This window comes from Marmota monax, unplaced genomic scaffold, assembly GCF_021218885.2.
Source record: "Marmota monax isolate L192 unplaced genomic scaffold, Marmota_monax_Labrador192_F-V1.1 WCK01_AAM20220418_F8-fsc00119, whole genome shotgun sequence".
NCBI lineage: Eukaryota > Metazoa > Chordata > Mammalia > Rodentia > Sciuridae > Marmota > Marmota monax.
This window is the reverse complement of record NW_026694771.1, coordinates 3,933,906-3,959,881: the sequence shown is the minus strand read 5'-3', so window position 1 is coordinate 3,959,881 and position 25,976 is coordinate 3,933,906. Positions and strand designations below refer to the sequence as shown.

The 25,976-nt window shown below is 35.6% G+C and overlaps 2 protein-coding genes across 4 annotated transcripts in view; one reads left to right on the top strand and one right to left on the bottom strand.

Annotated features, from left to right (window-relative positions):
* Positions 1 to 25,976, top strand: part of Qtrt2 (queuine tRNA-ribosyltransferase accessory subunit 2) — a 73,628-nt gene that overhangs the window by 752 nt on the left and 46,900 nt on the right. The window lies entirely within an intron of this gene.
* Positions 1 to 25,976, bottom strand: part of Ccdc191 (coiled-coil domain containing 191) — a 79,168-nt gene that overhangs the window by 30,513 nt on the left and 22,679 nt on the right. For all 3 annotated transcript variants that reach the window (XM_046425185.2, XM_046425186.2, XM_046425187.2), the window contains 2 exons: positions 16,466 to 16,656; positions 3,240 to 3,492 (listed from right to left, as the gene is read on the bottom strand). In XM_046425185.2, coding sequence (XP_046281141.1) covers positions 3,240 to 3,492; positions 16,466 to 16,656 — 444 coding nt within the window. The remainder of the gene's footprint in view (positions 1 to 3,239; positions 3,493 to 16,465; positions 16,657 to 25,976) is intronic.

The window sequence follows — 25,976 nt, the reverse complement described above, 5'->3', positions numbered from 1 at the left end:
TATATTTATTTGCTGCAGCATCAGGCCTAGCTGAAAGCCTAGTCTCCAGCTATTTGTGAGAAGTATTTGGAAGCCCAGGATTACCAAGCAAATATCTGTATTGCATAAGAGTAATATTACTTAACTACTTTGTATTAGCATATGACTTAATCGTTTCAAAGCTCTATCATGTAAATTTCATTTTTTTAATATTTATTTTTTTAGTTTTAGGTGGACACAATATCTTTATTTTATTTTTTATGTGGTGTTGAGGATCTAACCCAGTGCTTCGCGCATGCCAGGCAGGCCCGCTACCACTTGAGCCACATCCCCAGCCCATGTAAATTTCATTTAATAGACTGAGCTATCACATGCAATTACAAGTTCTATACAGAAGGGAAGAAAACAAACATTCATAATCAGCAAAACTTATCCAGGCCAAAATAATGTCAAGTTAAAATGTCTCTTTTGAATGGTTTGAGTCCATGATCTACGATCTGATCTGCTATTGATTCTGCCATCTTCGGGGGGCATAAAGAGAAAAATACTATGAACTATCTAATATCAGAAGCTTTTAAGTCTAACAGAGTGCCATCTCAGGTACTCAAAACTATTTTTCATGATGATGGAAAAGTGTTCCATAGACTTAATTCAAGTGAAAATTTTAATATATGGAAACTCTGACATGTTAAAAGACTTTAAAAATAACCTTTTATTTCAGAAATGTCAGTGGACATTTACTCATGAGAATACCTGCTTATGTAATTTAGCATCAAGCAGGCTATATGTTTTAAGCTCTTTTAAACTTTATGGTAATGTCATGTTATTAACCCAGCAAGACTAAAAGCCTTAAGTAGAGCAATGAGATTTCTTTTAGATCATGGTAACATTTTAGGTTAAAAAATGAGCGAATGGAAGAAAAGCTTAATGGTACACATTGTACTAATAGTTTTGAAAGATTTTGAGGTAGAAGATGTGTGTTCTTGGTATATGAATACCTTGACTGCATAATTAATGAACATCTAACTACAGAGTTTGCTTTCATTTGTTTGTTTTACTCTAAACTCTGGAAAAGACTTAATTTTGTAACCAGCAGAATCTATTACAGCCTTTTATTTTCATTTGTTCTATTTTTACAATGTCATCTCTTCTTGATAAAATCTTATTCTTGATTTTAGAGGTTTGGAAACATTTTTCTATGCTCAGCCATTTTCATTTTTTTTCCTGTTGCTAATGTGTGTGTTTTGTGTTCTGTACAGATAAAAAAATTTTCTGGGCCTGGGATTGTGGCTCAGTGTAGGGTGCTTGCTTGCCTATATGTGTGAGGTCCTGGGTTCGATTCTCAGCACCACATTAAAAAAATAAATAAAGATCTAGTGTCTATTTACAAGTTAAAAAAATAATTCTGCTGACTTTTTTTTTCAATTAAAGATAAGGGCAGTGGAACTTTGTAAGGAAAAAGGTTCCATAATCTACTTCTTAAGATACAAGACTCTATTGGATCTCAATGGAGATAGTGTTATCTAATTGACTTAAAGGTAGATAAATTACCTAGGGGAAGGGACCAAAATGTTACGTAAGTCCCAATAAGTATTCTCAGGATCCCCCTTCACTGAGAGACTAAGTAAGCTTAAATTAAAAGCAGCCTACTTTGCTAGCAATAATCAGGGTCAAAATAAGGCTGGGGACCTCAGTGCCCAATTTAATTTCATATGTCTGTGAGTTAAGTACTTAACAGCATTATGAGGAGGGAGGAGGTGACCAGGTAGAGGACCTTCTCCAAAGGGCTCTCTAAACCAGACAAATGCAATGAGGAAAGAAAAAACTGACATAAATGACTTTATAAAAAATTAACAACTGGACACAGTACCAAACGCCATAACTAAACCAAAAGACAAATGGGAAAATGGAAAAAATGTTTGCAACCTATGTAATAAAAAAGCATCCATAGTCTTAAAACTATAAAGAGCTTTTATAATTAAAAAAATGTACTCAAACAGAAAAATCAACAAAGGGAATAGATAAGTTACTTTATATCTATATCTTTCTATATTCATATATATATATCAATATATCCAATATAAAAATGTTTTAACCTCACTAGACATCAAAGAAATGCAAATGATGAAACAATAATCAGATGAAAAGAGAACATGCACTCTAAATTTAATTATTTATGCTAAGTAAAGCATCACGGGTATATGCAAAGATTTAGCTACTAAGATGTTCACTGAAGCACAATTTAAAATAGTAGCAAACAGAAAACAACTTAAATTCCAGCAACAGATGAGTTAAACAGATTCTAGCTTATTGTCCATTACAGAATGTCATTAATTATCACAAAACAATGGCATGGAATAGTAGTCCTCATCCAGTGGTACATATCAAGTTTACCTATAGAACTTTAAAAAAACCACAGGTGTCCCACATCAGAAGTTCTAATTTGTAGGTCTCATTTTGAAGTATATTTTCAGTTAGAACTGTTTATTGCTAATGTAATAGCATAAGAAATTCTCATGTTATATTTTAAAAATGCAAAAATAATTTTTTAGAGAAAAATAATTACATTTGTATTAAAAGAAAAGACCATAATTTCCTTTTCCTGAATTATGGAAGAGATTTCCTCAATGACCTGACAGAAGGAAATTTAAAAGCTAAATAAAATATTAACGAAGACAATTTGCATATGCTTGAGTAGAAAGTCTAGCTGGCTATACTTCCATGTTATTAGTTACCTCCAAATGATGAAATTATAAATTACTTTCTGTTTTTCTCTGTGATTTTCTTCTACCAAATTACTATAATTGGCATGTATATATTTTATTATATGTACTATTATAATAATTAGAAAAATAAAAATATTTAAATTCCTCTCTTATAAGTCACAAGTTCATTTAGAAAGGAAATATGTGAAATATGTGAAGATCAAAGAAGAAAATAAGAGGAATAGAGGAGCTGTAAATAGTGCTTGCTTTGTTTCTTCCTAAAGCAGTCTTTCACTTAGTTGTTATAAATTCCCTCTCTATAATATGTACTTACCAACTTTCAACTACTCTAATGTGTTTATAGAAAGACGATTCATTTCAAGAAAATAAACACTGCCTGGAAGGTAACCTTTGTGCACTGCAGCTTCCCTAACCATTAGATGGCCTAAGACAAGCAACCTGACCAGGGCTGACGTACCCCAGGCTGTAAAACTGCAAAGCTCAAATGCAAGTGTTTAATGAGCAGGAAGACCAATCAAAGAAAAAACAATGTACCTCCATGTTTCTTACTAGTGAGTCCACCGTGGCTGTTGCCTCCTCAGGTACACTGATGCCTGATGACCACCCACTTGTACTGAGTTTCCCTAGCGATGCTGCCTTCAGCAGCTCATCCATTTTCTTCCTAGTTTCCTCCTTTGCTCGAGCCAGCTCTTTCTTTAGGACCTCTGCACTACACCAATGATGCCATTCTGCAAAGCAGTGTTGAAGAACTTGTTTCCGGTTATACTCAGTGGCCAGTTGTTGTTTTCTAAGCAACAAAGCACTTTCATTAAAATAAAGAAGGCATTTATACTTCATAAGTTGATAAAATAAATGAAACACAAGTCCAAGGGAGTCCCAGAAATGCTCTAGCCTATCCTTTTAGATTAAGCTAAATGGAATGGAATGGCTTTAACATTCCCCAGTGCACAGGGTCTTCACATGGAAGGCATAAGCACCTCAAGACAGTACCTTCAAGAAAAAAGATGAATATTCAGTTCTATCATGTCACAAAAGAATATTGTTTTTTTTTACATGTAAGTGTGTATTATCTTCATTTCGATACAAATTTTTTAGATAATTATAATTACTTTAATTTTCACATGCTTTTTACCATCTATATATATTCTAGTATTTTGATAGCTATAATAAAATTTAAGTAACAATGATTTTAAAAATGACATATATTATTTGCTTTTATTCTGAAGGAATACAAAATACAAAAATAGAAAAAGTTAAGTCCCAAACCTAGAGGCAGAATTAATCACTTTTATGAACTGTAAGCTTTAAAAAATAGAACTTTAATAGTGATGAACCCTTGCATCTCTACCATCCTCAATGTCCCTGTGTTAATATTCCTAATTCCTATTTCTTAGAGGAGTTACAATACTAGACTATACAATGTACTAGGCTCATATTTTAATAAATTTTATTTTGTTTAAAAAAAGAATATTAAATTTTGTATAGCCTTAAAATAGTTTCTGACCATAAAATAGGGGAAGGAGCAAAACGAATAGGTATATAAATAACTTTTAAAAAGAGGAATGCATGAGGGAGAAAGATTCAACTGGGAAGCTAAGGAAGGCAGGCTTGGGAGAAAGGAAAAGGAATAAATTGTCAGTAATTATAAAACTTATAAAAGTAAAATAAAACTATGAGAGTGGATATTATAAATGAAAGACTTGGTAGGAGACTGATCATTAAAAGGAAGGATTCATTTAAAACCCTTGAACTGAATGAATGACAACATTGTGAACATGCTTGCTAATATTACATACATCCATGAAAGGTAAAGGCCAGGCACTTGCTCTCATGAAACTCATCATCTAGCTCTTCCTGAGGAAGAGCTTCTTTCATTCACCAAAACTTCATAAATGTTAGAAGAAGTGAGTGGAATCTTTATCAGAAGACACTTTGGTGATAGCCAGTCAAGAATTCAAGTGGAGGTCTCTGAAGTCTACCTACAGGTGGATGGTTATTCCTGCAGAAGTGAGCTTGGAACCTATTATGTGGCATTAGGGATCAATCTGGGGGTTTAAAATCTAATATTTAGATACATACTTGATTTTATCTTGTAAAGGTGGCTAATCTAAGTTCTCTATAACACTGCACATAAATTTCTGTTACATATATATAATGCTTAATTCTCATGGACTCTTTGGGGTCATATCAAGAACATCATAAATTCTAAAATCAATGAGTCAGGAAAACATTTCTAAAGTTCTTAATGCTTACATGACTTTTAAAACTCTTTTGAATGCCACCTACAGCAAAGAAAAAAAAGTTACGCTGTACCTCAATATATAAGTTTGTGTGTATATGAAACAAAAATATATATAACTGAAACAAAAAATTCATCAAATAGTATTTACCCTTATACCAGAGAAACACTGATATTTCTGTTCTAATCTTGTCTTTATTTCAGTAATTATAAAACTGAAATATAAGCAACTCTGCTGCTTATGGTTTGACTGTACCTTCTAAAATTCATGCTGAAATTTAATCACTACTGTGACCAGTATAAAGAATTAGGACCTTTAAAAGGTAATTACACCGTAAAGGGCTGTACCCTCCCAAATAGATAAATGTCCTTATCACAGGGGGTGGAAAAGGTAGGAGGGCTGGTTAGTTATCTGGAAGGTGGGTTCATGATAAAAAGGATGAGTGACCTCATTTCCTGTCTCTGTGATGTGCATGCTTGTTTGTCCTTCCACCATATTGGGGAAAAGCACAAAAGCCCTGGCAAGATGCAAGTACCATGCATCTTGAAAATCTTGGATTTTCTAGCCCCAGAACCACGAACCTAATAAACTTCTAGTGTTTAAAAATTATTCAGTCTGTGGTATTCTGTTGTAGCAGCAGAAAACCGGCTAAGTCATCTGCTAACAACATATTTCATTATATATAATTGATCTTCATGATAGGTACTCAAAAAGTACTTTGTGATTGGTGGGTTTTATAATAAAAGTATATTGTAGGTTATAATAAACATCTGTATATAATATTTTACGTTAATGAAAATAAAGTATCTGAGACAGAATAACATTGAATTAAAAATTGTAGAAGAAATAAAAACAATAAATTAGATGATAATGCAGGTAAGAACAAAGCTCTAAAAATACCATTGTATAAATAGGGAAACAAACAAAACACCTTATAATATTTTCTTAAAGTGGGTAAAAATCATCAATTTCTACAGGATAGAAGAATGTTGCTCTGATTAATGTGAAATTCAATTTACATCGATCTGCTCAAGAAGGAGGAGTGTGAAATGTACCTGATGTGCTAATTTCTTGTTTTTACAGCATAAACAGCCAAAATCAGCACTGGGGTTTTGACTGTTAGGGAAGAGATTATTTGGACACTATAAATGGCAAGGAGAAGGCCATTTATGTAACTATAATGAGATTAAAAATGTAAAAAAAAAAAAGAGTAGGAAAAAAAATGCATGTTTACTATAGCACTTAGATCCCATTGTATAATGATTATGTAGGAGATTTGAAAATGCAGTTAAGATGTCTATATTTGTGGGTTCAGATGGATGAACAGAAGCAAAGAAGCTAGGGATCCAGAGACAAGAGTTGATCCCACTCCTGCTGCCTTGCAGTTCTTTTCAGTAGAGTAATGATGTCCCATATAAGCCAGTTTCTATACTTTTTAAAAGATGACACTAAAACCATTAATATTTCTAAAAGTTAAAAAAAAAAACACCCAAACTTCCTAAAACCTTAGTCATATGCAATGTACTTGTGTAACTTCACCTAAAGAAATGGCTTCAGACATAGTTCCCAGACAATTATAAAATGAAGGACAGAGTTCTCTTATGGAAAACAGACTGTCCCAATATGCTTGCAAGCTAAAATCAGAAAATTTCTAGCTAGAGTATATAAATTGATCATCACAATTATATAACTGCATGCAGAGAAAGGCTGTCTCTGTAGACCTAAGAACATAAAATATAAAAGGTTTAAAAAGGAATGTGTGAACCATGCTACCCAGGATCTACACCTCAAATGATACTTAGTGAGAAGTGCATAATTTAGAACCTAGAAGTCAGAAGAACACTAACCAGATCTGGGACACAGGAAAGCATCTGAAAATTTCTAAGCTATAGATTCATCCTCAGAAATGGTGTCAATAAGCCCTGAATTGCTTAACCTAAAAGAACTTTATTTTCAAAATATAATTCAATAAGAAAAGAATCTGAAAATAGAGTACAAAATTCACATGTAAGGTAAAATGCTGAGGGCAAGACTATCAGATGTCTAAAAAAATGTCTTGAATTTTTAAAAAAGGGAATAGAAAATAATAAAAAAACATATATTAGTGATGTGATTGAGTGCTGAAATCTGGTGTAGAACATAAAAACAGCAGTGACACGAACAGCTGCATTTGGGATGAGCAGGTTTAGCAAGAATAGGAATGAGCAAGCTAATGCATTCAATAATGCACTAGGCAGCCCCCAGGGGAAAAGTGAAAGATAAGGCAATTCTGTTTTAAAGAATTTTTAAAGTAAGCTGGCAGCACAAGTCTGGTCCTCCTGCTTCTCTGATAGATATATCAGGAAGTTTATTAGCTACAGATGCCACGTGGCTTTTGGACACTCACCTGGGTACCCAGGTGAGCAGAGAGGGTTAGACAATTGAACATGATTAACAGAGGCACTCCATAAATGATTGCCTCAGAGAAGGCTGAAATTAGGAGTGCTGTCCATAAATGATTGCCTCAAAGAAGGCTGAAATTAGGAGTGCTGGAAATGAAGAATGCCTGACAACTGAGGACTACAGTGACAACTGAGGATTACAGTAAAAACAAGTAAGGGGCTTGAGGGACAAAGAGACAAAAAGCATGCTCTAGGCAAGGCCCAGGACACCTGTGCAAGAAAGGGCAAGACCGAAGAGGTTGTGGAGGTTAATACAGGGAAGGGCAGAGATATTTGCAAAGAAAGAATTGAGAAATGTAGGAAGCAGGCCTCAAGAAGGGTTGGCAGAGAATGTTGAAAACAAATCCTGCTTCTTCCTAGTTTTGTCTAGAGCTGGCTGTAAAATCAGAGAGGAAGGGAAAGAGGAGGAATAGAAGATCTGGAACCAATTTGCAAAGCATGCTAAGGAAACTGAAAGTACAGTTCAAATTTCAATATTACCATGTCAAAGGTTTGTAAATACTAGAATTTTGTCTCATTACCTAGATAAATTCATCCTTGGGGTTTGGAAATATTTGTTAATGTTGAAATTGTGTTATGATTTTTTATTGAAATTTTATGATACCATTAGTTACAATACCTAAAGAGATAGATAAAAATAAAGTGTCCATAATTCCCATTAGGGAAAGCAAGATGCATTTTTAGAAGAAAGAAATGGATAAACCCTTGGAGTTTAGGTGAGACTCTAAGCACAGTGTCAATAAGAAAAGATGGCTGCTAAATTATGAATAAGAAGAGAGGGATTTTTTGTTGTTTTAGAGAGAAAGTGTGAAGAACAGAAAAAAAAAAAAAGCCTGCAAGATTAAGCCCTGCATAAGGGACAAGGCCAGTGAGAGCAAACCTCAGAGGAGTAACCCAAGTGGGTGCAGGAGATGGAGGATGAGGACTCATCTAAGATCTGAATAATAGATAAAACAATGATCTCAGGGGTCTGCGGGCATGGGAGATACCTCACACCAATTGGAGGAGGGGCAGGGCAGAGCCGCCGCCCGCGCCTGCAAGGTAGGCAGACCGCTGCCCGACCCTGCAAGGGAGACATTTCAACTATACAAGAACAATATAAATATATAGGGAGAAAAAAATTTCAAAAACACAACAGTTTCACCAAGCAGAAAGAAACGCAAGCAGTATGAAAAGACAAGGAAAGAAAGGACCACAAGCAATGCAGGTCAACTCAACTTTAGAAGAGGTAACAGCTGCAGCAGATGGAATGTCAGATAAAGAATTCAGGATATACATGCTTCAGATGATCTGGAGTATCAAGGAAGACATTAGACAGCAAAATCAGACAATGAAAGATCACTTCGACAATGAATTACACAAACAAATCCAGGAAGCAAAGGATCAACTATACAGGGAGATAGAGGTTATAAAAAACAAACAAACAGAAATCCTAGAAATGCAGGAAGCAATAAACCAACTTAAAAACTCAATTGAGAATACTACCAGCAGAGTAGAACACTTAGAAGATAGAACATCAGACAATGAAGACAAAGTATTTCAACTGGAAAAGAACATAGACAGCTCAGCAAGACTGTTAAGAAACCATGAGCAGAACATCTAAGAAATATGGGATAACATTAAGAGACCAAACTTAAGAGTCATTGGGATACAGGAAGGTATAGAACTCCAAACCAAAGGAATGAGCAATCTATTCAATGAAATAATACGAGAAAACTTCCCAGACTTGAAGAATGAGACAGAATCCCAAATCCTAGAAGCCTACAGGACGCCAAATGTGCAAAATCATAAGAGATCCACACCTAGACACATTATAATGAAGATGCCCAACATACAGAATAAGGAGAGAATTTTAAAACCTACAAGAGAAAGGTAGCAGATTACACTTAGGGGTAAGCCAATCAGGATAACAGCTGATCTTTCAACACAGACTCTGAAAGCTAGAAGATCCTGGAATAACATATTTCAAACACTGAAAGAAAATGGGTTCCAACCAAGAATTGTGTATCCAGCGAAATTAAGCTTCAGGATGGAAGATGAAATTAAAAACCTTCCACGATAAACAAAAGTTTAAAGAATTCGCAGCTAGAAAACCATCTCTTCAAAACATCCTTGCCAAAGCACTACAGGAAGAGGAAATGGAAAATAACAATGAAAACCAACAGTGGGAGGTAGGACAGTAAAGGGGGGGGAAATAATCAAAGAGGAAAACAAACCATGTTTAGTAACAGAAATAAACAAATATGGCTGGAAGAACAACCCATATCTCAATAATAACCCTAAATGTTAATGGCTTAAACTCACCAATTAAGAGACACAGGCTAGTAGAATGGATCACAAAACAAGACTCAACAATATGCTGCCTACAGGAGATGCATTTGATAGGAAAAGACATACATAGGCTGAAGGTGAAAGGTTGGGAAAAATCATATCACTCATATGGACTTCGGAAACAAGCAGGAGTGTCCATACTCATATCAAATAAAATAGATTTCAAGCCCAAGTTAATCAAAAGGGATAAAGAGGGACACTACATACTGCTTAAGGGAACCATACACCAACAAGACATAACAATCATAAATATATATGCCCCAAACAATGGAGCAGCTATGTTCATCAAACAAACTCTTCTCAAGTTCAAGAGTCTAATAGACCACCATACAATAATCATGGGAGACTTCAACACACCTCTCTCGCCACTGGACAGATCTTCCAAACAAAAGTTGAATAAGGAAACTATAGAACTCAATAACACAATTAATAACCTAGACTTAATTGACATATATAGAATATACCACCCAACATCAAGCAGTTACACTTCTTTCTCAGCAGCACATGGATCCTTCTCAAAAATAGATCATATATTATGTCACAGGGCAACTCTTAGACAATATAAAGGAGTAGAGATAATACCATGCATCTTATCTGATCATAATGGAATGAAACTGAAAATCAACGATAAAAGAAGGAAGGAAAAAGCATACATCACTTGGAGAATGAACAATAGGTTACTGAATGATCAATGGGTTATAGAAGACATCAAGGAGGAAATTAAAAAATTCTTAGAGGTAAATGAAAACACAGACACAACATATCGGAATCTATGGGACACATTGAAAGCAGTTCTAAGAGGAAAATTCATTGCTTGGAGTTCATTCCTTAAAAAAAGAAAAAACCAACAAATAAATGATCTCATACTTCATCTCAAAATACTAGAAAAAGAAGAGCAAAACAACAGCAAAAGAAGTAGAAGGCAAGAAATAATTAAAATCAGAGCTGAAATTAATGAAATCGAAACAAAAGAAACAACTGAAAAATTGACAAAACTAAAAGTTGGTTCTTTGAAAAAATAAACAAAATCGACAGACCCTTAGCCATGCTAGTGAAGAGAAGAAGAAAGAGAACTCAAATTACTAGCATACGGGACGAAAAAGGCAATATCACAACAGACACTTCAGAAATACAGAAGATAATCAAAAATTATTTTGAATCCTTATACTCCAATAAATTAGAAGATAGTGAAGGCATAGATAAATTTCTTAAGTCATATGATCTGCCCAGATTGAGTCAGGAGGATATAGACAACCTAAACAGACCAATATCAATCGAGGAAATAGAAGAAACCATCAAAAGACTACCAACTAAGAAAAGCCCAGGACTGGATGGGTATACAGCAGAGTTTTACAAAACCTTTAAAGAGGAACTAATACCAATACTTTTCAAGCTACTTCAGGAAATAGAAAAAGAGGGAGAACTTCCAAATTCATTCTACGAGGCCAACATCACCCTGATACCTAAACCAGACAAAGACACTTCAAAGAAAGAAAACTACAGACCAATATCTCTAATGAACCTAGATGCAAAAATCCTCAATAAAATTCTGGCGAATCGGATACAAAAACATATCAAAAAAATTGTGCACCATCATCAAGTAGGATTCATCCCTGGGATGCAAGGCTGGTTCAATATACGGAAATCAATAAATGTTATTCACCACATCAATAGACTTAAAAATAAGAACCATATGATCATCTCGATAGATGCGGAAAAAGCATTCGACAAAGTACAGCATCCCTTTATGTTCAAAACTCTAGAAAAACTAGGGATAACAAGGACATACCTCAATATTGTAAAAGCAATCTATGCTAAGCCTCAGGCTAGCATCATCCTGAATGGAGAAAAATTGAAGGCATTCCCTCTAAAATCTGGAACAAGACAGGGATGCCCTTTCTCTCCACTTCTGTTCAACATAGTTCTCGAAACACTGGCCAGAGCAATTAGACAGACGAAAGAAATTAAAGGCATAAAAATAGGAAAAGAAGAACTTAAATTATCACTATTTGCAGTTGACATGATTCTATACCTAGCAGACCCAAAAGGGTCTACAAAGAAACTATTAGAGCTAATAAATGAATTCAGCAAAGTGGCAGGATATAAAATCAACACGCATAAATCAAAGGCATTCCTGTATATCAGCGACAAATCCTCTGAAATGGAAATGAGGACAACCACTCCATTCACAATATCCTCAAAAAAAAAAAAAAATACTTGGAAATCAACCTAACAAAAGAGGTGAAAGACTTATACAATGAAAACTACAGAACCCTAAAGAGAGAAATAGAAGAAGATCTTAGAAGATGGAAAAATATACCCTGTTCATGGATAGGCAGAACTAACATCATCAAAATGGCGATATTACCCAAAGTTCTCTATAGGTTTAATGCAATGCCAATCAAAATCCCAACGGCATTTCTTGTAGAAATAGAGAAAGCAATCATGAAATTCATATGGAAAAATAAAAGACCCAGAATAGCAAAAACAATGCTAAGCAGGAAGTGTGAATCAGGCGGTATAGCGATACCAGACTTCAAACTATACTACACAGCAATAGTAACGAAAACAGCATGGTACTGGTACCAAAACAGGTGGGTGGACCAATGGTACAGAATAGAGGACACAGAAACCAATCCACAAAACTACAACTATCTTATATTTGATAAAGGGGCTAAAAGCATGCAATGGAGGAAGGATAGCATCTTCAACAAATGGTGCTGGGAAAACTGGAAATCCATATGCAACAAAATGAAACTGAATCCCTTTCTCTCGCCATGCACAAAAGTGAATTCAAAATGGATCAAGGAGCTTGATATCAAATCAGAGACACGCCGTCTGATAGAAGAAAAAGTTGGCTACGATCTACATACTGTGGGGTCGGGCTCCAAATTCCTCAATAGGACACCCACAGCACAAAAGTTAATAAGTAGAATCAACAAATGGGACTTACTTAAACTAAAAAGTTTTTTCTCAGCAAAAGAAACAATAAGAGAGGTAAATAGGGAGCCTACATCCTGGGAACAAATCTTTACTCCTCACACTTCAGATAGAGCCCTAATATCCAGAGTATACAAAGAACTCAAAAAATTAGACAATAAGATAACAAACAACCCAATCAACAAATGGGCCAAGGACCTGAACAGACACTTCTCAGAGGAGGACATACAGTCAATCAACAAGTACATGAAAAAATGCTCACCATCTCTAGCAGTCAGAGAAATGCAAATCAAAACCACCCTAAGATACCATCTCACTCCAGTTAGATTGGCAGCCATTATGAAGTCAAACAACAACAAGTGCTGGCGAGGATGTGGGGAAAAGCGTACACTTGTACATTGCTGGTGGGACTGCAAATTGGTGCAGCCAATTTGGAAAGCAGTATGGAGATTTCTTGGAAAGCTGGGAATGGAGCCACCATTTGACCCAGCTATTCCCCTTCTCGGTCTATTCCCTAAAGACCTAAAAAGAGCATGCTACAGGGACACTGCTACATCGATGTTCATAGCAGCTCAATTCACAATAGCAAGACTGTGGAACCAACCTAGATGCCCTTCAGTAGACGAATGGATAAAAAAAATGTGGCATTTATACACAATGGAGTATTACTCTGCATTAAAAAATGACAAAATCATAGAGTTTGCAGGGAAATGGATGGCATTAGAGCAGATTATGCTAAGTGAAGCTAGCCAATCCCTAAAAAACAAATGCCAAATGTCTTCTTTGATATAAGGAGAGTAACTAAGAACAGAGTAGGGACGAAGAGCAGAAGAAGATTAACATTAAACAGGGATGAGAGGTGGGAGGGAAAGGGAGAGAGAAGGGAAATTGCATGGAAATGGAAGGAGACCCTCAGGGTTATACAAAAGTACATACAAGAGGAAGTGAGGGGAAAGGGAAAAATAATACAAGGGGGAGAAATGAATGACAGTAGAGGGGGTAGAGAGAGAAGAAGGGAGGGGAGGGGAGGGGAGGGGGGATAAGGAAAGGCAGCAGAACACAACAGACACTAGTATGGCAATATGTAAATCAATGGATGTGTAACTGATGTGATTCTGCAATCTGTATATGGGGTAAAAATGGGAGTTCATAACCCACTTGAATCAAAGTGTGAAATATGATATATCAAGAAACATGTAATGTTTTGAACAACCAACAATAAAAAATTTAAAAAAAAACAAACAATGATCTCAAGGACACCCAGGGGATGGGCCCCCAAGTCAGTGTGTTTTGTCCATGTGATAAGAATTAAGTTTCTATAATGATGAACTCATTATAATAAATGTTCTCTCCTCTCCCTTGAGCTCACAATTGAGAAAGAATGCTTCAAAGGCTGGGGTTGTGGCTTAGAGGTAGAGCACTCGCCTAGCATGCGTGAGGCAATGGGTTTGATCCTCAGCACCACATTAAAATATTGTGTCCACCTATAACTAAAAAAATAAATATTAAAAAAATGCTTGAAAACTCTACCAATGTGCAGAGAGCCGGGGATTTAGAGGAAAGTGGCATCAAGGAAAGTCTGGGTAGAATGGCTCCTTTTTTCTCATGTTTCTAGGATGACCTGTTACTTAATAATTTACCAATCTTAGTTTTTATCTGCTATAATCCAAATTTCAGAACACTTGAAAAAGATGGATGTATCAGGGAATCACAGCCTAGACACTATTTATTTTAACAGTGTGGTATAGGAAAAAGCATCTGACTCACATCAAAAAGATAGGACTCTAGTCCTGGACTAGTTACTCTTAGCTTTGGATTAACAGAGTCACTTATTCTCTCCCAGCCTTCCTCTTATTATCTGTAAAATGAGAGGCTAGATCAGACAATTCTTGAGGTGCCTTCCTGATCTAGGATATTTTTTGTTCTAAAGCTTTGTAGTAAAAAATTATTATAAGTTAAATATTTTCTAACTCTGGCAGTTATGGAAAAAGATTGGTATCCATTCTGAACATTTAAAAATAGACACCTGAAAATAATTCACAGATATGAGACGCAAAGTTCTGAGAAGATCTTTTTAAAAAAAAAATTGGCATGTCATGCTATTATGAAATCCCCATTTAGTGCTTTTATATTTAAACAGTTTAATTGGAATGGAATCCTAAATTCTCCAGATTTTTCTTCTACAAGTTTCTTCTAGCATGTAAATCTCAGTCTGCTTTTAACTTTGCCATCTCAGTTTCTATTCACTTTATGCCCTCACTCACATTACTTCCACATTATAACACTTCCAGTTTGCCTACTTTGTCCAACAAATCCTGACATCATTCATTTTTCAGTAAACAACTTCCCAATTCTTCATATCAAGCACTAAGCCTTGAGATTCTGGAAACAAATTATAGGTGAGATTTCTACATGGACCCCCACCCCACCCCTACTCTGAAGATTTCACCCAGAATACTGCAGAAAGGGAAAGTGACTACCTTTTCACTTAAAAAAAAAATCTTCAAGAATTCACCTTTATTACTAAAGAAGATCTACCTTGTTCTGGCATTTAAAGACATTCAGAAACTGAAGGACTTGACAGCTACATACTTAAAGATCTCCATCCAATCCAGGTGGCTATGCTTCATGCCACCACCCAGTTTCCCAAACCCACCCAGAAACATCCTGTTTACCAGAAAGAACCCAGATCAAATCCCATCTTCTTGACAGAGTTTTTCCTGGCACTCTTAAGGAGTTTCCTTGGCCACAGAAGTGTTTCTCTGTGCCACATTCTTAGCAGCAAAAGGGGATGTATTCCTCTGTTTGCAATAGTGCTCAATACCTGTACTGTCTCTAGATCTTGTTTCCTCCATACAACTATGTAGGAATATGTGCCAGTCTTCTCTGTACTTCCCTAGTGCCTGATGTTGTCATGTGGTTGCAAAGCTCCAGGGGGCATCATGCCCTTCTAAGTAACAACACTTCCATATTTCATTCTGAATGAATGTCAGAGTTGCCAGGAGAAAATGGTTACACATAAGAACATGAAGCCCCCAAATAAACAGATAGTTCCTTCTATATCTATGATATTGATTCTAGAATATAAAGTTGATGAAGGGGGTGGGGCTGTGAGGTATAACTCAGTGGTAGAGCATGTGGAATGTGCTTAGTATGTGTGGGTTCAATACCTAGCACTATCTAACAAACAAAAAACAGAATGCAAAGATGAACTTGGAAATAAGAAGAAAAGGTACTTAATTTATCATGGAATAAAGAAAGCTTCATTTAAGGATAAATTTTGTTTCTTGTGCTTGTTATAAGTATAAGAGAGAACCAATATAAAAGCATCAAAAACCTCTAAATAAGGTGTGGAACAAAAGACAGTAGAGTGGGAGGAATCACTCTTGGCAGGTTGGCCCTCCCAGATGGATGTTCCCTGTGTCCTTAATTAACATTCTATGTGCAGACAGTGATTTCTATCAATGAAGATTATTGGCACATAAATCAAACTCCCTCTTTGAAGCATACGATGGTCCAAAGTGCAATGTGGCGACATTAGCATTAGGGAAAAGTCTAATACTTGCTTCTTTTAAAGAAAGAAAATTAGGTACATTAGTTTTTAATCAGATAATTTTGTTTGCTTGGAATTTTCATTTAAAGTTTTCTAGTTGAAATGTAACATAGAAAAACTAATTACCAAATTTTATAAGTAGTTAAGATAATTCTAGTGAGCAGCATTTTTAGAATTTATTTCTAGATTCTTCAGGAGGAAAAGATGCCCTAGTTAAACCCACTAGAAGGATTTTTATGGTATAAGTAATGGTACCTGTTTTCTTCCCGAAGATCATTTTCCAAGGCTTGAGTCTCCCTCTCCAACTTCTGGGATCTTGTGTAGTCTCTCCAGGCTCTCAGGACCTTCAGTTGGAGTTTCCAGTCAGATAAGGTCCCAGCTTTCCCCAGCTTAATCCTATGATCAAGAATCAGCTTGTGCCAGGCAGAGAAATACCGTTTTTGACACTGCAGAAAAAATATTGGAAAATCACCACTAATGTGTATTAGTGTTTCTAATATTTAGCATTGAGAGTCCTTTCCTCAGATTTTCCCCTCACACTTTTTCTAATAAATCTAGAAACTTTGATCTTACATTTATAGTGATGAGAATTATCCAAGTCATGCAACTGAGGTGTTCTCAGTCTCTCAGTTTAAACCAAAATTCCAAATTTCCATTGTGAGGCACCAGTCTCATGGGAAGCTGGAGACACAAGTCATATCTAAAACATGAACCAAGGCACTTGAGAGCCTTGAAAGACCTGCTTCCAACATGATTTGCACTGCCAGGCTGTCTTGGAGCTTAAAATGTCAACCACTTAATTCATTCCTGTTCCTGGCACCACTGATATCCCTGAGTACAAGATAGCTAAAAGCAACAATTTTAGCTGGGCTACTGATGACCATGTTAGACTTTAGTGAGGAGGTTTAGAGAGACCAACTTAGATAAGGTCTATCAACCCAAAGGATGTCCTCAGTGTTACTCATGATCTTAGTCTAAGAAAATCACTGCAACCTAGTCCTTGTCTATCTATTCTATCTTTACAACAAAATTTATGTTCCTTCCTTTCAGCTCTTGGCTTTAATACCAACCATACTATTTCACTATCTATGTTCATGCTAATTTTTCTGTCTTTCTTTTTAGTCCTCTTTCTGCCTGACTACTTTAGGAGTCATCTCTCTCAGAAAACTCTTCTATTACCAACCCTCTTCCCAAATGTAACTGCCGACCTACTGTGTTCTCAAGGCCATCTATGCTGTCTTCAATCAAAACACTCTTCACACTGTGTCATAATCACCAGTTCACTGATTTCCACTATACTGTGAGCCTCCTGAGAGAAGAAAATAGGTTCCTAAATAAGAATGGCAAATCTGAGTGTGGGGAGACTAAAACAGGAGGTAAACTCTTGGGAAGTGACTTTATTGAAAATACGAGTGATGCTTGATACCAGCTTCAAAGACTTCAGCAGGGCCAGCCCATTTACTGCTTCCTTCTTTATAAAAATATACGATATTCTTTATTATACTTTCTCATTGGGAGAAACCATGGATGGTAAGCTTAAAAAAATTGTTCCCTTGTCATTATGTCAAATGAGGGCATATTTTCTAGACCTTCACCTTAGATCTTAGAAAGGAGGGGAGGAAGGAAAGGAGGGAGGAAGAAGGGAAGGAGAAAAGTAGATTTGCTGAATATGGGATATGCCTTTAATCATAACAAGGAGAAGATAGACAGCTGCCAGGTTGAGGGGATATGCTTTTTTCCACTATTTCTTATCTCACAAAATACAGCATAAAAATGATGTTCGAATGTGACACTGTCAAAAGAAAATAATCTATGTCTATCCAGATAAAAAGATTCCTATTGAGTGACTAGGGAAAATATTCTATGCATAGCTGTCTCTAATTTTAACTCTTGGATTATTTCTAATGATGGAGTATTACAAACATAATCCACCTAGACAATAACACTATTAGTAGTGTCTTTGGATTTCTACAGTACTCTTGTCTATAAAGCTTAAGTAATTTCCATGTATTATTTTTTTGCTTTGGAGTTTTCAAACCCAGGGCCTTATGCATGCTAGGCAAGTGATCTACCATTAAACTATATCCCCAGCCCTTTATCTTTTAAACATGTGTAATTTTATTAATTCTTAGATCGTGACAAAATGGAAATTGAAAAGAATCTTATGATTTACCTCAGCAAGTTAAAACTTCAAGTGGAGAAAGGGTTAATGACTAAACCCACAAGATAAAGAGTTAGTAGTATACCTGAGTTAGCTAGGAAAGAGAGGAATAGAAAGTGGGATATCTGAGACTAAAATTAAAACATTGTATTATCCTGATTAATCTATTTGGTAATTAACCAATCCTAAAAATGAAGGGCAAATTCTTTGTGGTTTTTGTAATGAAAGAAAACTCTTTATATAAATTAACATGGTAGAAGGGCACTGGTTAGAAACTTATCTGAACTTAGGAGAGAAAAACTGGAGTTTATAAATTCTTTAGTTAACATATTTCTTTAAAATACCTAGTATGAGACTTTGAGAGCAAAATCAGTTTTAAAGGTCTATTATTCAGTTTCATGACACAGAAGTTAACAGCAACAAAGTGACAGACTTACAGAGCAACTGTTTTCTTGAAATTGACTTGCTATTGGTTTTTTCCTGCCTGCTCAAAAGCTTTTCAATTTCAAAAATTTAAATTTAAATAAAAAGAAATTAAGTACAAATCAGATAGCTGCTTAATTATTCTTGATTCACAGCAAACATTATTCAGGTAAACCTGAGTCCCATGAATGTACTTGGGAAAGAAATCCACTCTTAGCCCTTCTGTTTTCATTTCAAAGGAAAAGCAGAAGTGGCATACTTTACTGACATGATCTACTTATTCTCTCTATTCCTCCTCCCCCACCTAATTCTGCTGCTTCCAGGTCTGCCACTCTTTTTCAGCTCTACATTCTAGTACTATTGTAGTGTTGTATGTCTTTGCTCTTTGAAACAGAACTATGATTTAACACCATAACTAGGTTGAAAGAGGAATGTATTCCATTTAAGCCAAGAGACCTTAAAATTTTAACCAGCTCAGTAATTAGTCTGATTGCTTTCCATTTCTTTCCTACTTTCTTTCTGAATAAGATTAAAAAAAATTTCAATACATTTTCAAATATATTATGTATTCATTTCCTAACTTCTACCATCTGTTTATCAGAAGCTCTGGTAACTAAGACTTGAGATAGGTAAAAGTACCAAAAATCACTGTGGGGGTGAGCTATTCCTAAGTACATATCTATAATGATTTTTTAAAATAAAATACTACAACACGAAATTTAGAAAGTTTTAAGTAAAATGCTTTCCTTCCCTCAAAATCTTCCACAAGACATCATTTGGTTGTTAAGGATTCTACTCAAGAGAAGAAATGACAGCTCACCCTGCTAAATTTATTACCTGCACTGGAGTTGCCCTCGTTCTGTTGGCAAGAAAAGCTCTTCCCTGAAGTGTAATCACACTGCTGTCACTGCAAATGATTGACGTTAGGTGGAACAGCAATTTGCTATCTAATCTTCATTGTAATTCTAACCCTGTCACTAGAGATGCTTGTTCTGATTAATGAAGTGGATAACTCATCAAAATTCCTCAGCTATTTCCCTTTTGTCAGAAAGCTCAGTGATAATTGCATCAAAATTCTCTGTCATGGAAAAATAAACAATGAATTGTGAAGAGGACAAAAATGTCAACAAGTTTACAATTTATTTTCACTGAATGGAACTAACTGTGGTACAACTAGTGGTCTAGGGGAGCTGGCCAAGGCTCAAATGCCAGGAAGAAAGCCACACCACTCCTTGCCTCCAAATAACTCCTGTTGCTCCTGTTCCCAAAAGACAGACATTCTATTGCTACAAAAGGAAGCACTCTCTAACTTCTCTTCTTCCTTTTGAGGACCACTGTAGCTAGGCAAGAGACCCCACAGATGTTACAAATAGGCTGGGGTTTGGATAGAGAAGGATATTTACCACGGCAAGATAAATTTCCAGTGGGAAGGACCAGCCCTGAATCTGGCATGAAAAGAAGTACCCTGTGATCAATCCTATTCCTGGTTTCCATAATTTTGCCCCAAAGAATAGAGAAGAAATCATGGCATCACTCCACCCACAACCATATACATTGACGTTATAGCTAATTACAGTAGAGAAAATAATTGAGTTCCTAGAACACAGTGTTAAGATTTGGACTGGCTGTTGGGTTGGGTTCCAAGGAAAAGCCTAGAGACTCAAACTTTAACGATCACTGCTGTGTGAAACTTCTGTATTTAAATTTTTATCCTTCTTCTTTTAAACTTCTTTTTTAAAAAAAGCCCTTATTACATAAATTTAACAAACATATCCAAAAGTAGAACAAAAGAATAAATCTTCACTCTGCTTCAAAAATTATCAGCATTTTGCCAATCATGTTCCGTCTGTCTCCCACCACCTTTTTTTTTCCTTGAGTATTTAAAAATAAATCCCAGACATCAGACATTATATCATTTTACTCATAAATGTGTCAATATGTACCAGTAACATAAGGACATTTTGTAAATTCTTCTTAATTCTGCTAAGAAGTTTCAATCAACAATATTGCTGTATTTATCTAATATTCTGTCTCACTCTAGAAGTAGTACAGTTTCAGGCAGCAATTCCTTAGTCTCACCATATAGTAAATGCTTAACCAATAGATGGCTCTAGCCTCTTTTAAAGAAGAACGACCTTAATACAACCCAAAACCTAACTATTATTAGGATAGAGCTTCTTTCCCCACATAGCCTGGACCAGTTCTCATGACACATTGTCTTTACAGAAGGCCAACCTACAGCTCCCCATTGTCTTCTCTTTCCCTTCAAGAATTTCTTTCCCACCAATCCCTAGAACCTGCCCAACCTTCTCCACCACGGCCACACACAAACTATTCCAAGAACAAAGCTTACCTCAAAATATATCAGACAAGTGCTTGGTTCACTCCCAGGGTAGTCTGACAGTAAGACAATGACATAATGTCATTTGTTCCTCACCCACTCAAGATCCTTATGAATATTCACCCCAAGTGTCTAGTGTTTAGGGAAAAAGATATTCTACTCTGTAAAACTTTAGAGAACAGACTCCATTTATGCCAAAGGCTCTTTTTTTCAAATTTTAAAAGTAAATTTTAATCAGTGCTTTTTCCAAAAGATAAAAAAGTATATATAATCCACGTTTAATAGGAACCTCTGGGAGATCTGGGTTCCTCATAGGATGAGGAAAGGCAGACAACAGCAAATAAACAAGCAACCTTCTTGCCCCAACAGATAACTGTAAGTGAAAAATTTCTAGAGTTGGCTAAAGTAATATATAATTATGCTTCAAATGCCTCCCAAAATGCATCCCACACATTGCCCTTTTCAATGAACCTGAAGGGGAGAGTTTCATGAATCCCCATGTTGACATTTCTTTGTTTTTTTCAGTTTTATTTGCAGAGGTATTCCCTTTACTTCCCTCCTCAAATATAGATACTGTTGAGAGGATGGTTGCTACCTGTCAGTTCAGAAATGGTTTTGCTTCAGTGGTGTGTAGGAAGTTCTGATAAAAGTAACATCTTTGAAAAGGAGTCATGCTATATGAATGAGTTACTTAACTACAGTTTTCATCATCCTGTCAGGAAAAAAATGCAAGTTTCTTTTCCATTCATCTCTATGCTTCATTGGTTGAATTTGGGGTGGGCTTTTGGATAGTGCTATGCCATAGTGAACTATCAACAATGATTTCTTTGAGTCATTATCATCTTACTTTCTAATAGAAAAATCTAGCCAAATCAGCAAATCAAAATCTCCCTCCACCCAGAAAATAAGATTTAGGTCTATGTCACCCTATCTTTCATTATTCTCTCTAACTTTCATAAGCGAGAAAGTTTATAGAGTTTCTAATCTTACTTTTTAAAAAAACAAAAATGCATTATAGAATAGAGTGAGAATTAAGAAGCCCACTTTCCAAATACTGTAAGAATTTCAAAGTTAATCCCTTGTTGTCTCTGCTAATTAGCAGTGACACGTGGGTTGCTGAATCTCCCTAAGAGATTTCACCACAAGATCAAAGAGAAACTAGGATAGGATGGAAGTAGAACATTTCTACATAAAAACAGAAGTTTCCGATATAACAAAAAGACCTGTCAATGAAATGGGTAGGAGAGATGAATGAAGAGTGCTGCATCTGAACTTGTATTTTGATAAGAAAGCATTCACTGTTTCTGAGACTCTCTCATTAAATAATATGACCCAAATGAGATATAAGATTTCCATTGGGAGAACATAAAATCCAGAGTCAAAGCACAAAGAATTACAGGAATTAAAGGAAACTTGAACCAGAGCAACTACTAGAAACACATTCTTTTAAAGTCAGCCTCCAAATACTCTATCCAGCTATGTTTGTTGGGTCTGTACCAGTGAAGCATTTTGAGGGTGCTGACAAGAGTATCCAGTTATCTGGGTGCTCAGTGTAAGTTACCCAGTTCTTATTATGCATCCATTTGTAGATTGCTGAGTATCTAGGTTTCATTACCCAAGGGCAGCTTCAGTCTCCTTTAGAACCAGGCTAGGAATCTGGACTGGGACCAACATAGTGATCCCAGAGGGCCTACCTACTCCACTGGCATTTACCAGGACTGTCCAGCCAAGTCTACGTAAAAGTGTGAGGTGTCTAGTAGGTAGACTTTCACCACGTCTCAGTTATACCTTTATATTAGGGAAATCTAAATTAGAGGTTCACTACTTATTATAAATGAATAGCATTATCACACTGAAGGACAAGGCAAAGAAAAGAACTAACCTAAGTAACTTTGGAAAATAATATTCTGACTAAATACTATAAGCTAAAACCAAAAATAACTGTACAGATATTATACATTATATGTTAGTACATTTGCTTCCATAGTGGTATATGTTAGTAATTCTGAAACTAGATTTATAGTATACTAGTACTAGACAAATAAATAGAATGTGCACAATGACAACTGGGTGTCTCATTGTCAGAGAAAGAAGTTACAAATCAGCAAGAGGGAAAGGCTACACTGAACCGGGGTGCTAGATTAGCATTGAAAATATCATTATGACAAGTCCCACCATTATGTACAACTATTATGCACCAATAAAAAATATGAAGAAAATATCATTATAAATTCACAATTACTTAATATATAGTCAGGTAGAACTGAAGTAAGTTACAAATAATAAAAGGGAGAACAAAAACATGACTCCCTGTGTTGTAAAGGTTTCAGAAGAAGCTCTTGGATTTCAACATGTATACAGATATACAGACACAAATCAATAGAATGTGCATGTGGGCATGGGTTAGTGTACCTACAAACATACATTTCCTAGCCCCATCTGCTGAGAGGGCCTAGAAACAATGACATCCCAGCAGCAGTGAGCACATGGATCTTGGTTTATAAAAGATCCTTCTCCAATAAAAAGGTTCTGTGTAGAAGTAGACAATTCCAGGAGTTACGCCAGGAAAATAGAAGCTAGACCTGGAATACCTTGTGGTGCCATAAAGAAAGGAAGCACTCAGAAAAGGATGGAAGCATGTTGAAAGGTCAAAGAAGCCAGCTGTAAGACTTTCCAATGGCCAAAGTTGGAACAACTTGACATTAGAGTTAACAATATTAGGTTATAACTCATAAAATAAAATAAATATGGGTCAGCCCATACTAAATAAAATGAATAAATGCATAAGCAAATAAATGGGAGAGATGGCATAGTTCCTTCTAGAAGAATTTTAATTAATAAATCTAGAATAAATGAGGGAAATACAAAGTCACCATTGACAGATACCATATTAATAATGATTGTAGGCAGGATCTGCCACTGGATACAATAATCAACGGATGAGCATTTTAAGGAGGAACAAGGAATTTACATAGCTTCACAATATCTCCTACAAGACATTTATTAATTATGAAAGAGAAAATAGTAACTTTACAATGGAGAAACCCAGGAGACACAATCAACCAAGAGATCAAGGAAACATCAATAATTATGTACTCCTTGACACAATATACTCAGAAAGGCACAGTATCACTTATAAGTAATTACATGAAAAATGTTTAATCTCATTCTAAGCAGGAGACAACATCATAAAACACAAATTGAGAGATTTTCTACAAAAATACCTGATCAATTCTCTTTAAAAATGTCACGGTCTTAAATGACAGGGTAAGAGTCAGTGCAGAGATACACACCCAGTGTCTCAGGAGGCTGATGCAGGAGGATCACAGTTTGAGGCTAGCCTGGGAAACTTAGTGAGACTCTGTCTCAAAATAAAATAAAAAAGGGCTGGGGATGTAGCTCAGAGGTAGAACACCCCTGGGTGTTCAATTACCAGTACTGGTGGGGTGGGGGGAATACACAGTAAGAAAGAAACTGTCATGACACACTGGGGGAAACTAGGGAATAATAATTAAATGCAATATGGATTCATGGTTTGAGTACTGGAGCAGTAAAAGGACATCAATGGAAAAACTGGTGATATTCTCATTGGGTCAATTGTTTAATTAATGGTATCAAAATGGTATTATAACAGTGTTAATTTCCCAGTTTTGATAATTACACTATGCTTATATAAGATTTTAACATTGAGAAAAGCTGGGTGAAGGGTATTCAAGAACTCTCTGTACTATTTTTAAAACTTTTCGGTATGCCAAAAATTATCTCAAAATAAAATCTTAAAAATAATAAAGTGTAGGAAAAAATCAAGCAAAATCTCTTGCAAAGTGGAGATAATTTATTCATGACTTGTCTTTTTTCCCTTTCAAATATATTGACACATCCTTTTAAAACCAAGTAGTCTGTCTGAGATGGACCACTAATTCTGTAAAACTATCTATGTGCTTAACATTCACATATAGCAGTTCCATCTAAAACATATATGACTTCTCATTTCAATACAATTTTAAAATTATTTTTTTAGGGAACACATGTTGTATTCATCTCTCATTGGTTGTGTAACATATCATGGCACTCTTTCCTTCTGGCTTCTCAACATGGTCCCCTGAATATTCATTTCTCTCTCGATTTGCCCTTAGAACTCTTACCTATTATTATAGTAGGTCACACTAACTCCATCTGCTCACAAAGATCCAGAAGTCAAGAGTTTTTGAAAATCTTTCTTAAAATATTAACCCCAACTTTTAAGATTTCCTCCCACCATATTTTCCTATTTCTGAAAGCAAAACTGATCAAAATTTTGTTGTTCAATATCTGAATAAAATGGCTTCCTACCCATCATTCCAAAATGCTGCCATCAAATATGTCTATCTTTTAAAAAAATCACTTATGCTACTTTATTTTTTTTCCTCATACCTTCTTTGCCCATATTATATTCAAATTCCTGTTATTGATTCCTGGGGCCCTTATAAGTCTATCTCTATATTTATCAAGATTCCTCAAAATCTTTCTACCATTCTCTCTCTCTCTCTCTCTCTCTCTCTCTCTCTCTCTCTCTCTCTCTCTTTTATTAAATCTGCTCATTCATGTGTTGATTTTATTAACTTTCACTGCATTTTAGCAATACCTAAGGCCCTGGGTGGATGTTGCAGGAGATAGGAAAAATTTTATATATACACACATATATATATATATATATATTTTTTTTTTCTCATCCAACCATCCCATTTGCAAATCTGTCAAGTAATTTGTTTCATGTGAAGTGTAATAAGTCCCAAATTCATACTTTTATCAGAGCCCAAGGAGGTTACTCAATTGTCAATGGCAGTTATTTTTACAAAAAG